Source organism: Hyperoodon ampullatus, assembly GCF_949752795.1.
Source record: "Hyperoodon ampullatus genome assembly, chromosome: 6".
In the NCBI taxonomy this organism is placed as follows: Eukaryota; Metazoa; Chordata; class Mammalia; order Artiodactyla; family Ziphiidae; genus Hyperoodon; species Hyperoodon ampullatus.
This window is the reverse complement of record NC_136919.1, coordinates 34,336,645-34,352,481: the sequence shown is the minus strand read 5'-3', so window position 1 is coordinate 34,352,481 and position 15,837 is coordinate 34,336,645. Positions and strand designations below refer to the sequence as shown.

The following is a 15,837-nucleotide window of genomic DNA, read 5'->3' as shown; positions in this document are numbered from 1 at the left end:
AAAGTAAAAAGTAAAACATTTCTCATAGTCAACCCTACTCCCCAAAAAACTTAATTTCCTTAGATGTAAACACAGCATTAATTCTCCACACCTTTTTCATTGCATATGCAAGCATACATCCAAGTCTTTTTTAACCCAATGTAATCATACTGTCAGAATACATTTTGAAAGCTTAAACTAGGATAGCCTAGCTAATTGCTCTGTATTACTGTTTATTAATGTTATCATTTATAAATTATAAATAAATAATTTATTTTTAATATGTGGGTGATTTTTTTTTTCTTTCCCTCTCCAGGGACAGAAACCATGGACAGAGGAGAACCCCCTCCAACACTGTCCTCATCTGCTTCACCCTCCTCCCCTTCACCCACCTTGGGCAGACAAAGGCCTGAAGTTGGAACATTTCTTAGAAAAAAGAAAACTAGCGATATCTACTTTGTGTCTCTCCTTTGGGCCATTGTTGGAGTCCAGATCTGGTTGAACTTGTGGATTGTACAGTTGCTGCCAGTGCCTATTGCAGGTAATTGCTTAATTATGATCTTGTCTTGCCTTTGAAGACTTTTTTCTTTAACTTTTGGATTTTTATGTTTGAGATAACTTTACTGTCTTTTTAAGTAAAAAGGGAGAGCAGGCTGTGAACAAGGTGGCCCCTTAAAAGTTTTTACAACTATAATTGCCCTGGTCTTATTCTTGAGACCATAGGAGCTTTCCTAGGACCTCTCCAGAGATTTAAAAATGCTGATGAAGGAATTGTTGAATTGGCATGTAACACTGACCTCATGGTTCAAAATAGTAAACTGTGAACTGTAAGATTATAAGGCCAGGACTAAGGACACAAAACTCCCTTGAGTTTGGGAAATTATAGTGGTTGGGATCCATTATCTAGGGTCCAAACTTCAAGGCAACCCTCACAGATAAATAGCACTTCCTTCTAGTCCCTCCACCTTCTTAGTTGGCCTTTAACAGAAGGCTTAACCTCTGTTTGAAGGGCCACCACACTGCCCACCTGCAGAGGGGTACTTTCACATTGTAGTCTGTGTGGTTCCCACTGAAGTTACATAGTACACAGCTGTTTGTGACAGCCCTGCTCATACTCACCCCGCTTCTCTACCGAATGCCGGTAAGAGATTCAGATGTACAGAGCAGCATCGAGTAGAGAAATAGAAACAGATGAACATGTTGCCCTGCAGTGGTATAATCATGATGCATATGGAATACCTTATACTTCTCTGGTCACTAAACATCAAACATCTAAGGAAAAGAACAAAATTTGGCAAGAGCAGCTATAATAGCCGAAGAGATTAGGACGTGTCGGGGGTTAGTATTCTTTACCCTGGAAAGGTAAGGCGTGAGGGGCCAAGACTGTAGTCACTGAAATCTTCATGATCAGGGTATCTTATGTTTATATGGGCTGTGAATCCCTGACCCCTTCATGGATTAAGACTTCACAGAGAAGGAGGGATATAGGTGGGTGGGGATTGTGTGAAAGTTGTCGCAATTACATGAGTTTGGACATTTTGAACTTTCTTCTCTCCCTCCTCCTTTTAAAAAAAAACACAGTATTTTAACACTAGCTTTACTGTTTCAGGAAGTTATATGAAATTGAGGAACCTATTCATGTTAAAACCTTGTAGTCTCTATCTTTTTTATCTGTGTATTTCTCATCCTTATAGTATGGATACTCAAAAAGCTCGTTATTCACTTTGGCGTTGTGAACTTCCTGGAGAAGCGCTGCTCCGTGTGGTGGCAGGTTATAGAGCACTTCCTGAAGGAGCGGCAGGAAGCCCTGGCACCATGGCCAATCCTCGGGCTTGGAAAATTCTTGTTAAAAGTTGATAGCAAGGTATTGTATTTTAAGAACTTGAGCTATTTTAATGGGGTTTATGTATTTCATTGTCTAAAATATTCCATTTATTTGTATACTGGTATACTGGTATTTATGTTTTATTTGTGGATAGCACATTTAATGTCTAATTCTATGATGAAATTTAAAGTTTAGAATTATGGTTTATATAAGGATGGGATAGATTTAGTTTCAGTAAGTATTGTGTTTGTATTTTTATATCTCAAAAATGGGAGACAAGGAGCACCTAGTTCAACTCTCTCATTTTATAAGGACCAAATTGAAATCTAGAGGGGTTAAGTGACTTGCCTAAAATTATACGGCCAGGTGGTGGCTCAGTTCAGTGAATATTTTTGGGAAAATTCTCATGTGTCAGCTATTACGCTCAGTCTTAGGGAAAATCAGATGAATCCTGGAAAACTAGGTACAGAAGCTGTGTTTAGTGGGGAGATAGAAATCCCTTAAAATTTAGAGGCCGAGTTAGATTCAGAGGCTTAGTGGTTAAGAGCATAGGCTCTGAATTCAAACTCTGGATTCAGATCCCTGTTGTACTTATTAGCTATGTGACCTTGGATGAGTTTCTTAACCTTTCTGTGCCTTGGTTTTCTTACCAATACAATGAGTATAATAGCAGGTATACCTCATAGAATGGTTGTGAGTGTTAAATGAGTTAATATATGTACAATTCTTAGATCAGGATCTGGTACACAGTAAGCTCTATATAAGTGTTAAGCTGCTGTTGTAATTTGGGGAGGAGAAGTGTGTACAGGATACATTGGTAGTACTGAGCAAGAAAGGACTCACTGTCGGAGAGCGGTGGGAGAGGGGAGGTTTTGCAGCAGAGGTGATGCCAGAGCAAATTTTGAAGCACAAGCAGGAGTTTATTAGGTAGACATGGCAAGAAGAGCAGGTGGATGGAGCAGTGCAAGGGCACAGAGACTCCCATAGCATGAGTTCTTAGGGAACACCAGGAAAATGGCAATGGCTGGGATATGTGAAATGGTAATTAGTGGGAGGCAAGGCTGGAGGGTCAGGTGAGACTGGATCACGAAGGCTTTTTTATGTGCCACGCTGTGCAACCTGGACTTCATCACAGGGCTAGTGATTGCTTCCTTTAACAGGTCCATCCATGACTTATGGTTGAGAAACACTGTTACTTGAAACAAATGTAAATATAGATGAGAACGGTAACTGGAGTTCATGTGAGTGGGGAGGAAGTCGAAGGAGATGCAGGGGATACATTTTCTTACATATTGCCTGATGGTCTTCCAGAAAGTTTGCCAGTTTTAATTCCCACCACTGCAACATGTGAGAATGCCCACTTCCTTGAGCTCTTGCCAATACTGGATGTTATAGTGTAACAAAAAGTCCATTTTTGTTTTGTAAAAGGAAGTATCTCAGTGTTGTTTTAATTTGAAAATTTTAAAAATAAAAATTAGGTTGACCATCCTTTTATTTGCTTATTGGCTGTTTATATTTTTCTTTTGTAATTTGCCTATTGTGTTCTTATTATTTTTTTTCAATTTTTTAAATAAGAAAGAATCTAAAACTTCTCACAAATTTCAAATTTATCACATCTCCCTGATTAAGGTGAAGCTTTATCTTATTAGAGCAGATTTATCACTTCAAACTGTTTAAAGAGGGTAACTCTTACTTCAATTAATTCCTTTGTCTTAGCACTATCGGATGGGATAGAAACTGAATCCCCTTCTCAGTGTTCCCATGAACTTGTATTTGGAACCCTTCATTTAGGAAAACTCTACAGTTGTGTCAGTTGAAGTTCCAGGGGTGTCAAAAAGTATTTGTTATGGAGTAGCCTTGTAAAAAAAATTTTTTTTTTTTTAAAGAAGATGTTGGGGGTAGGAGTTTATTAATTAATTAATTTATTTTGCTGTGTTGGGTCTTCGTTTCTGTGCGAGGGCTTTCTCTAGTTGTGGCAAGCGGGGGCCACTCTTCATCGCGGTGCGCGGGCCTCTCACCATCGCGGCCCCTCTCGTTGCGGAGCACAGGCTCCAGACGCGCAGGCTCAGCAGCTGTGGCTTACGGGCCTAGTCGCTCCGCGGCATGTGGGATCCTCCCAGACCAGGGCTCGAACCTGTGTCCCTTGCACTAGCAGGCAGACTCAACCACTGCGCCACCAGGGAAGCCCTAAAATTTTTCATTTTTATTCTAATTTATATGTCAATCTGTCCTTCTTAAGGAAGAGAGACAGTAAAATGAATAAAACTAGCATTTTCTGTTATATGTAATACATACCAGAATAAATGGCTGTCTCAAACTGAATATTTAATTATAATTGATGTCAAAATTATGTTCTGTGTAGTATAATAATATATGTGGGTTCCTGCTTTGGGGAATAAATCTATTTTTCTGTTTAATTTCTATTGATTAGACCAGTGTTTTTGAAATGATTCATATACAGGAGATTGTTTTAAGTATGTGTCTAAACATATATTGGGTGTACTTTAGGGAAAGCTCTGCAAAGAACATTTACAGTTACTCTGATGAAATTATGCGTCTTAGTTTTTATGCTTTTTATGTCACTAATAATGCCTTAAATCTTATGTTTATTGATTTTTAGATTATGTATCCACTAATCAGCATGAGTTATTATAGTGCTAAATATTGTGAGGTGTAAATGACATAATGTTGATATGAAAAAAGGATATTATATATGGTAGAAAAATGTGTGCCTAAAAAATTGGAAATAGAAGGAGATGCACCAAATCTGATCAGAATCTTAGATATGTCTGCTTTTTTGCCAGGTGTTCACTGTTCCAAATGAGCACCGAAATGTTTTACTCTAGGAAATGTGAAATAAGTAGTATTATAAAGCTATAACTACAAAGTTCAATGAAAAATGTAGTATATGAACATAAATTAGTTTATACAGGGACTGAAAATCCTTTTGGTGCATGATATGTGAAAAATCTTAATTATCACTTTGATCTTTGGACTTTGGTGTGAAAGTTCAAGCCTATAAGCATTCAAGTTATTTTTATGTATTTTTTTTTTTTTTTTTTTTTTTTGCGGTGCGCGGGCCTCTCACTGCTGGGGCCTCTCCCGTTGCGGAGCACAGGCTCCAGATGCACAGGCTCAGCAGTCATGGCTCACGGGCCCAGCCGCTCCGCGGCATGTGGGATCTTCCCAGACCGCAGCACGAACCCGTGTCCCTTGTATCGGCAAGCGGACTCCCAACCACTGCGCCACCAGGGAAGCCCTATTTTTATGTACTTTTAATTATTGAATTGCCAACAAAGCTTGTGGTTATCATCATTTCAATCGTGTATTTTAAAGGACTACTACATTCACTTGATTTAAAAACTTTGTTAATGCATTACAATTTTTTTTTCCAGTTTTTCCTTTGTCTGAGATAATTTCCTCCTCATGCTCTCAGTGATTTTCTTTTCTTTCCTTTTCATGCTATTACTGTATTCTCTAATGATATGCCACTGTTCTTATCTTCTCTCTCTCACCTTACCCCCTATCCTCAAGCTCTGGCACTGGCTGAATAAGAAGGTAAACAAACACCTGGATTTTGGTTTTTACTATTGAATTCTGTAACTTCCCCCCAAATCTCCGTTCTCACCCTGTTTCTGTCCATATGTCAAACTAAGTTTTTGTTTTTAAAGTTCTAATTATAAGCTATGGAAGGTCATGAAGCATTAATATTGTCACAGTACAATTTGCTAAAAACTTAGGATGTGGATGATATCTCCTTGCCCAAGTGTGTGTAAGTTCTGTCTTGTAGTCCTTTTGTCCACTGTGATTTCCATTCCTTTTTAGCTCTATAATGTGACCCAGTCTGATACTCTAATCTCCTTTGTTGTGTAAGAGCACATTACGCAGAAGTTACTAAAAAGGAAAGAGAACTCATTATGGCTACTTTTTCTATAAATAACACAATAATTTTAAAAAAATATAAATTTGTGAAATACTTGTCTGATTCTCCTGGCTGGTAATGTTATATGTTGTCCTTTTTAATAACTAGTATTCCAAAATTTTATTTTTATCTTAAAAAAGATTGTAGTCATGGCCTATGATATCTAATTTTATGTATTTCCCAAAGTGTGAGGTATCTATGGTCAATGCCTCACATGATCAGCATGGAATTTTCCATAACTTCAATAAAGGCTAATGCACATATATTAGGGGTGCTGTATCTCTGATACATTGTCCACATACAGCAGTTCTGACTTAATATCATCGGATCCCTAGGGCAGATAGCAAAAGATGACATCATTCATGTGTATTGTCTTTAAACACAATAAGACCTTAAAAATCTTCAGTGAAAATATAGCAGGCCTTAAGAAAGATGTGGTACCTCTTGGAAATAGATCAAAATGTGACTCTTGGGTGTAAAGATTAGGGTTTCATTCTTTCTGTTGAAACAAGAAAGGGGAGACTCTTGACAATGCTTACGCTTTTAAACGTTGGATTGAAAATAAGCAGTGTGTGAAATAAATAAGTACACACACATACTACCACCACTACACACACACAAACACACATACACAAACACACATACACAAATGGCTGTGTATACCTCCACTCTCTAAAAAACTGGTATGAGTAAATGAGTTCAATCCTTGGCAAATGATGTGCTGCAAATATAAGTTACATTTTCTTACTTTGATTAAAGTAGGTGATTTTATATATTTCCCCTGTTTGTGTATATTGAAATGAAATTGTCCTCTAGAGATGAGAGAAAGATTTAAAGTCATTAGGTTCAGGGACTTCCCTGGCGGTCCAGTGGTTGAGACTTTGCCTTCCAATGCAGGGGGTGTGGGTTTGATCCCTGGTTGGGGAGCTAAGATCCCACATGCCTCATGGCCAAAAAACCAAAAGATAAACCAGAAGCAATATTGTAACAAATTCAATAAAGACTTTAGAAAAAAAATAAAGTCATTAGGTTCAATCTGATGTAACCTTTGGTGACTAAATGAGTTAGGTTACCTAGTTCATAGCTGACTAGTTGTGAGTTAGTTTTAAAAGATTCCTAAGAGATCAGGTAACTTTTTCCTTTTCTTTGGTGATTCCATGTAGTGTAGGTAAAGCATTGGTGTAGAGTAGGAGTAACTGCTTTAAGTTCTGAGGAAAGCACGTAAATAAATTGAGGTCTGTTTTGTTACATTTCATCCAAGGTCAGAAAATTTGCAGCATTGCGTATTGGTATTCCAAGTTCAAGTGGAGTGAATTAGAGAGTAATTCAAGAGAAGTGAGGGTGAGAGACACGTCTATGATTAATTGAAATGTAACTGTTTCTTAAGCCTTAATTGTTTTATTTCTTAGTATTTATTATTTGCACTAAGACTACTAGAATTTGGTTAAAAAAAACAAAGCAAAATAAAAACCTCCAGGTCCAGAATAACGAAATAGAAAACTCAGTAGTGGAATGACACTTCCTTCATAGTTTGATCAATAGGGCCAGTCGGTTTCAGAGTGTCATTTGGTATAACTATAAATTTACTGACATTGCTACATTAAAAAAAATGCTTGCCCTTCATTTATACTTGAAACATTAAGAATGTTGTTTTAAAATTACTCCCCTTCCACTTTTAGAAAATAAAGTTTAAAATCTGAAATAATTTCTCTTGGTGTGGAAGGCTGGGAAAGTTAGTAGACGACTGTGCAATTTCCACGAGCAGGGCAGGGTTTGACAGGTGGTGTGATTCCCTTTGCCCAAAGTGGACCACAGAACAGGATGAGCCTCATGGGACGGCACCACTGGCATTTCTTTACGAATTCTCTCCTCCTTCCTCTTCCCCTTCCCCCTTGCTTCCTCTGACCATGTTTCTCTTTCTGTGTCTATCAGTTGCTGTTTCCTTATGAGTCTTGTTCCATTCACTCTTTCAGGGGCTTCTTTTCCTCCATAAGTTTTCTATCCATTTTGTTTCCTCTCGATTGGTCCTTAGTTCTTCACATTTTTAAGTCTTTCCTGTCTCTTTTTCCCACTCTTTGTGCTCTCTTTCGCTTTCATCGTGTTTTCTCACCTATATCTTAGCTGGATGTAATGTGAATAGAACCCCCCCCGCCCCAACTTTTTTGCTTATGTATTGAACATCTTTTTTTTTTTTTTTTTTTTTTTTTGCGGTACGCGGGCCTCTCACTGTTGTGGCCTCTTCCGTTGCGGAGCACAGGCTCCAGACGCGCAGGCTCAGCGGCCACGGCTCACGGGCCCAGCCGCTCCGCGGCATGTGGGATCTTCCCGGACTGGGGCACGAACCCGTATCCCCTGCATCGGCAGGCGGACTCTCAACCACTGTGCCACCAGGGAAGCCCTGTACTGAACACCTTAAATGACTTGATTTACAGGCACACCTCAGAGATATTGCGGGTTACATTCCAGACTATCCCGGTAAAGCGAATATTGCAAATAAAGCAAGTCACATGATTTTCTTTGGGTTCCCAGTGCATATAAAATTTGTTTACACTATACTGTAGTCTATTAAGTGTGTAGTAGCATTATGTCTAAAAAGCTGTAAACTTTAATTAAAAATGCTTTATTGCTAAAAAATGCTAACTATCATCTAAGCCTTCAGTGAGTTGTAGTAGTAACATCAAAGATCATTGATCACAAATCACCATGGCAAATACCATAATAATTAAAGTTTGAAATATTGGGTAAATTACCAAAATGTGATACAGAGACACAAAATAAGCACATGATTTTGGAAAAAATGGTGCCAATAGACTTGCTCGATGTAGGGTTGCCACAAACCTTCACTTTGTTAAAAAAAACAACACATTATCTGCAAAGCACAGTAAATTGGAAATGAGGAAAGTAAAACAAGGTCTGCCTGTATTTTAAGTTTTAAATGAAACATCTAACCTTCAGTATTATCTCTTGAAAATAAATCTTTATTTAGGTGCCTCTTATTCCAAGCCTTAGGTTATAGACTTGTGATAGGAAAATTCTACCCTGGCTTAAAAACAAAGTTTGACTTTTGTAATGTTGTTGTACATAACGTGTTTGTGAATATTCCACATTTTATATGTTAAAAATACCCAGACATAAATTTAGATATTCAGACTTTCCAAATAAAATAGCATTTATGTTGACATATTTCAGGATATGACTTTTCTAAAAAAAAATTGAGGCTCCTAAGTTATTTTCAGAAATCATAACTTGTGAATACAAATCCGGTCTTAATTCTGAAATTATTTTATTTATCTTGCCTAGTCAGATATGTATTAACTGAGCTTTTAATACATGCCGTGCACTGTTAGGTTTTGGAGATACAAAGAAGAGTAATACAACACTAGCTCTTTCCTCAGGGAACTGTATCAAGAACTAGATGTAGAGTTAGTTTCTGATTGTGAAACTTTTCTGTTTCATTGGTTTTAGAACTTACATTCAAAATATGACCTCTGACCTTCCATATCTTAGAAACCTGTTATTACTTTTTTTAATCTCTGCATTGTCTTTGATGCTTTGGTAGCATGCACTGAAAATTAACTCTTCCGTTTGAAGCTGTAATTGCCAAGATAAAAGATGCACTTTTTATCTTTGAGTTCACTGTAGCATTGATCTCTTAATGACAGTGTACTTCATGAAAGATAAGGAGATGCAAGCTTACAATCACTGAGTGGAAAATAAATGTTTTAGAAGGCATGTTGTTTTTAACCACCATTTTTTTGCTCTTGGATGTTTAACTCACTGTTTGGAGAACATAATTCATATTTAAATTAAGAGTAACTTATTCAGCAATGCTCATGTTGGAGTTGAGGGGTGCAATGTGGTATTTCAGTCATCAGTCTGATTGTATTTTTGAAATGTTAAATGATAGCTTTGCATGGCAGGAATTCTAGAAATCTATCAGAATTATATAATCTCAAAACAAAAATTTTTATAAATGTAAGATTATTTGTGATTGTGAAAGATGAGAGAAGTTATACTCAAAATAGAACATCAAGTAGCATTTAGGGAAAGCATAATTTTAATTATTGATTAAGGAATAACCATTACTTTAATGATTATTCTTTATTTACAGTCAATTACAATTTGTCATAAAGCTTATGTTTTAAAAAGAATAGAAATATCAAGTGGAATATCAGATTTTTAAAAGTATTTTATTATGAAATATTTCAAATATAAAAAGATAAGAAGAGCACCCACATGCCTATCTTCCAGCATGACAAAATATTACCTATACAATTGAAGCCTATTGTGTACCCCTCCCTGCTTGTGCATCCACTTCCCAACCGTTTTGCCCCCAGGGTAACTATTATTCTGAAATTAGTATTTATTATTACCTTAACATTAGATTTTATTCTTACTGCTTTTATAACTCTAGTGACATTAAAGGGAAAAAATAGTTTGAATGTAATTCCCATTTTAATTTGCTCCTATTTTATCTGTATAATTTAGGACATACCTGTACTGTAAGAGTCATACTTTTTCTAAAGTCATCTATATTTGCTAATTGACAGTAAAATTTCATGAGATTTGAGGTCACTAATGGATTGTCATTATTATTTCTTTAGAATATTTATCAGATTGTAAATTATAATTTTAAAGGTAAATATACCACAGTGTGAGAATCCAAGCATAGATACAGTTTACATTCAAACTGACTGCCTTTTCTTAGGTATGACAATAATAAACTCTTTCTATAAACAACAATGGTATTTAATATTGTTACTTAACTTTCTGAAGTGGTTTATAGCTTTCCCTGCTTTAATCATTATGCCATAGTTTGCTTTGCAATGCTGAATATCTTGTCTTCATGATGTTTGAATACATATGTGTTTTTATTAAGTTGTGTTTGAAAGATAACTAATTCTCTTTTTCGTTTCTGTGCAGATGATCATCTGGCTGGAGAAGATGTTAGACAAAATAATTAGCATTTTCATCATATTTTTGTTAGTGATAGGAACCCTTCTTTTAGCCCTACTCCTGACTGCAAAGGTAGAGTACAACAATACTGTTATCATTAATAAACTCTTAATTGTTAGAATTTGTCGTGTAGGTAAGAAGCTAGCAGATGCAGGCATGGGAAATATTACTTTGCTTATAAGTATGTATAACAGTTAAAGTATTTATGATTTTTGTATTACTAGTTTTGCCATGAATTTGCCTAATATATTTTTTTTTTTTTTTTTTTTTTTTTTTTTTTTTTTGCGGTAGGCGGGCCTCTCACTGTTGTGGCCTCTCCCCTTGCGGAGCACAGGCTCCGGAGCACAGGCTCAGTGGCCATGGCTCACGGGCCCAGCCGCTCCGCGGCATGTGGGATCTTCCCAGACCGGGGCACGAACCCGTGTCCCCTGCATCGGCAGGCGGACTCTCAACCACTGCGCCACCAGGGAAGCCCTGCCTAATATATTTTTTAATGTGCATTTTTATTTCATAAAAATCCTCTGAGGTAAATGCAGATGAAAAATTAAGATACTGAGGAAAAAGTGGCTTCTTCTGTCAATAGGAGAACTATGATCTGGTCTCATTACTTCTAGTGTAGATCCTGTTTCCTAGATCAGAATTCAATTCCTTTCCTTCATGTCTCATTAGTTTTTCTCCTGATTTACCATTAGGATATTTCTCGCTTTCCAGATCTCTCCAGCTTGCATTTCCTCTCCCCCTTCTTAGTTTGCACTGCTGTAACAGAAAACCATAGACTGAGTGCCTCAAACAACTGACATTTCTCACAGTTCTGGAGGCTGGAAGTCCCAGATGAAGGTGCCAGCATGGTCAAGTTCTTGGTAAAGGTCCTCTTCCTGGTTTATAGATGGTTGTTTTCTCCTTGTGTCCTCACATGGTGGGGAGAAAGAACTTGTGTCTCTTCTTGTAAGGGCACTAATCCTATCATGAGAGCTCCACCCTCATGACCTGATTACTTCCCAAAGGCCCTACCTCACATTGGATGTTAGGATTTCAACATATGAATTTCGGGAGGGTACAGAAATTTAGTCCATATCACCCCTCTTTCATCAAAGAAAATCACTCTCCAAAGTGCAACTAAAATTTTCTCTATAGTGATGTCTTTTACGGACTATTTAAAAAACTTTTATAATCTATTTAAATCCTTATATTGACTCTACTCAACTCTGCATCCCAGATTTTTATATGTTTTCCAGGAATTGTGAAGCTTACGTGAAATCATGGATATGAAAAATTTTCCTGTAGTGCTGTAGAGATATGGTAGTACCTGTTATCAGTAGATAATCTAATATGCAGCAATTTACTAAAGGATTACACTGTTTCCTGCTATTTGACTTTCTACTTGCAAGTCCTATTCTCAGTCATTCTTAGCCTCAGTATGCCCTAATCTTATCAACCTGCTCTCTGTGTACCTGTTTCAGTTTCAATGCAGTTTTTATCTGTTCTTTGGATTTTAATCGTGTATAGTCACTTATTTAGACTTGACAGCCTTGTTTAGAGACCTATCTTTGTTTTTGTCATATTTCACCTAAACCTGCCACTGCATGAGTTCCTAGTTCTTAGAGAAACCTTTCACCAGTATGGTCTTCTGTTTTCCTTTTTTCTCTTTTTCCTCTCTCTTCTATTCCACTCTCCCTTCTTCATCCCTTTGAGTAGGGTCTTCTTACCTGCCCATCTCAATTGTTCATCTTTCAAGTTCTTTTTCTTTTTCATCCCATGCTTCAGTGAGCTTTTGCTTCCCTGAACTTTCATAACAAGTATTACTGAACCACTTCATTGTGGTCTAGGACTCATGCAAAAACTGAGCTTTTGAAGGAAATTTACTGGTTATCTAGTTCATTCTCCCAACCAATAAAAGGATAATTCTCTAAGACACCACGACAGTATCCATTTGAATGTCTAATAGACATCTCAGATGTAACATGTCAAAACTGAATTCCAGACCTCCCTTGCTTGTCTGTTCTTCTCACAGTCTTCCCATTTTGGTAAGTGACAGCTTCATTCTGCTCGCTCAGGTGAAAAGCCTCAGGGTCATTCTTGACTACTTTATTTATCTTATATCCACATCCAGTCTGTCAGAAAATCCTTTTTGCCTCCATTTTCCTGATATATCTTGGGGTAATAGCAGGGTGAGGATGTCAGGTAATTCCTTTCTACCTAAAGCAAGGATAAAATGGTATAAAAATGACTATAAACACCATATCAGGGCTTTGGAAAATGACCAGTTAGGCAATAACTTGAGTATTTGCTCAAGAAAAACTGCTACCACATCTGGTAAAAACACGTAGTTTGGGGCTTGCTTGCTTGGAGTTACCTATCCTCATCTGCCTGGCATGAGCAGCAAAAACCTGCAGCTTTTCTTATGGGAGGTGGTGGATTTGGTTTGGGGCTGGCAACAGAGAAGCTGTGAATTAAAGGGGGAGATTCTGGAAGCAAGAGAGCCATAGAAGGGCTGAGATTAATAAATCACACATTCTAGACTGGTATATGTGAGACCTCAAGGAGTCCTGTGAATATTGAAAGCCTGGGAGATTTGCAAATTTGTTGTGCCTTTGATTGTATTTCTCAGCTCTCACACATCTCAGGCTGCAGAGGATGAAGCTTCTTAGTGTGAAGTGTCTGAGCATAACTTCTGCCAAAATTATTTGCTGTCTGTTAAGCTATTCAGATCTAGGGGAAACCCTTAGGCTTTTCAAAAAATAAAAGACATTGAGCAGAGACATTAATGACAGGGAAGACAGACTTTGCAGTTTGATTACAGATAAGTTATTTGCTTACTGAAACAAAATAACAGCTCTCAGAGGTACAAAACAGAATCCAGAGTTGCTACAACACATTTTTTTAAAAAATGTATTTCATTTATTTATTTGACTGCACCATGTCTTAGTTGCAGCAGGCATGCTTCTTAGTTGTGGCATATGGGCTCCTTAGTTGTAGCAGGTGAGCTCCTTTGTTGCGGCCAGCGGGCTCCTTAGTTGTGGCATGTGAACTCCTAGTTGTGGCATGCATGTGAGATCTAGTTCCCTGACCAGGGATAGAACCTGGGTCCCCTGCATTGGGAGCATGGAGTCTTAACCACTGTACCACCAGGGAAGTCCTTGCAACTCATTTTTTTACATCCAATTTTTAACCAAAAATTACTAGACATACAAAGAAACAGAAAAATGTGACTCAAGGGGAAAAAAACCCAAAGAATTAGACACTTAAGTGGTCCACATGTTGGATTTAGCAGACAAAGAATTCAAAGCTGCTATTGTAAATATGTTCAAAGAATTAAAGGAAAGTATGCTAATAATGAGTAAGCAAATGCAGACTCAACAGAGAAATGGAGACTATAAAACAGAACCAAATAGAAATCCTAGACTGAACTGAAACTGAAAACAACAGTAACAAATGAAAAATCACTAGATAGGCTCAACAGCAGATTTGCAATCCAGAAAAAGGAAACTAGTGAATTTGAAGAAAGATCAGTAGAAGCATACAATCTGAAGAACAAAAATTTAAAAAATATTGGAGCCTCAGAGATCTGTGGGACAATATCAACGTTTCTGTTAGAACCTAACAGACACGTAATTGGCATCTGAGAAAGTGAGAAGAAAAAAAAAAGTTGAAATATACTTGAAGAAATAATGGTCAAAAACTTCCCAAGTTTCATGAAAAACATTAACAGATCCACGAAGCCTGACAAACTTTGAGTAGAATAAATACACAGAAACAAAAAATCACACCTAGAAACATCATAGTCAAGCTACTAAAAGCCAAACAGAGAAAGAATCTTGAAGGAAGCAAGAGAAAAATTACACATCACACACTGGAGAACACAAAACAATGAGTTAATTCTCATAATAAACAGTGAATCCAAGGAGGCATTGGAATGACATATTCAAAGTCTTGGGGAAAAAAGAAGTGGTCAACTAAGGATTTTATAATCAGTGAAACTATTCTTTAAAAGTAAAGGCAAGATAAAAATGTTTCTAGATAAAGTGAAACTGAGAATTTGTTAATAAAGAGACCTGCACTATAAGAAATGCTAAAGGAGTTCCCTCAGACTGAAGAGAAATTACTCTAGAAATAACTCTATCCAAAGGGAGAAATGAAGAGCACTTGGTAAATATATAAGTATATATAAAAGTTATATTCTTCCCTCTCCTTCAGTTTGTTTGGACAACATGTGCCTATTTAAAGAAAAATTATAACACTGTATTGTAGAGTTTATAGTATATGTAGATAAGTTATGTATGTATAACAGTAGCATGAAGAAGAGGACTGGGAAATGTAACTAAACTGATATGAAGTTCCTATAGATATTTTACTGGAAGTAAGTCAATACTAACTTGAAATAACTTGTTATAAATTAAAGGTATGATAAGGTTAAGATAAACAGCAACTACTAAATAACGCAAATTTTAGGGGAAATAAAATAGTATACTAAAAAAATAATTGCTTACCACAAAAGAAGGCAATAAAAGAGGAATAGTAGAGATGGGATAGATAGCAGATAGCAAAATGGCAGATCTGTATCCAATCATATCAGTGCTTATATTAAATATGAGGCAACTAAACAAAAGGCAGATTCTCAGATTGGATACGAAAAAGCAAGTTCCACCTAAATGGTATCTATAAGTGATATACTTTAAATTCAGAACCAAAAAGATGGATAGTAAAAGGATGAAAAAAGATATACGAAGCAAACTGTAAACATAAGAGATGTGGAGTGATTATATTAATATCAGACAATGTAGTTAAAACAAATATTACTGGAGACAAATGAGGACTTTTCATAATGATAAGAGTTAATACTGCAGTAAGATAAAAAAATTACAAATGTGTGTTCTAACACTAGAGCTCTAAAATACATGAAGCAGGGACTTCCCTTGTGGTCCAGTGGCTAAGTCTTCATGCTTCCATTGCAGGGGGCCCGGGTTCAAACCCTGGTCAAGGAACTAGATCCTGCATGCATGCCGTAACTAAGAGTTCTCATGCTGCAACTAAGAAGTCCGCATACCTCAAAAGATCCCATGTGCTGCAACCAAGACCTGGTGCAGCCAAAAAAAAAAAAAAAAAAAATCTTAAAAAATAAAATACATGAAGCAAAATGTTCAGAATTAAAAGGAAA

At 36.8% G+C, this 15,837-nt stretch overlaps 1 protein-coding gene across 3 annotated transcripts in view; it reads left to right on the top strand.

Annotated features, from left to right (window-relative positions):
* The window catches only part of TMEM245 (transmembrane protein 245), a gene marked incomplete at both ends in the record, with an annotated part of 97,860 nt that overhangs the window by 26,396 nt on the left and 55,627 nt on the right, over positions 1–15,837 (top strand). For 2 of the 3 annotated variants that reach the window (XM_079705830.1, XM_079705828.1), the window contains 3 exons: positions 302–520; positions 1,674–1,843; positions 10,650–10,754. In XM_079705830.1, coding sequence (XP_079561956.1) covers positions 302–520; positions 1,674–1,843; positions 10,650–10,754 — 494 coding nt within the window. Of the gene's footprint in view, positions 1–301; positions 521–1,673; positions 1,844–5,338; positions 5,363–10,649; positions 10,755–15,837 lie in introns of all 3 variants that reach the window. The other variant, XM_079705829.1, reaches the window with a different exon arrangement.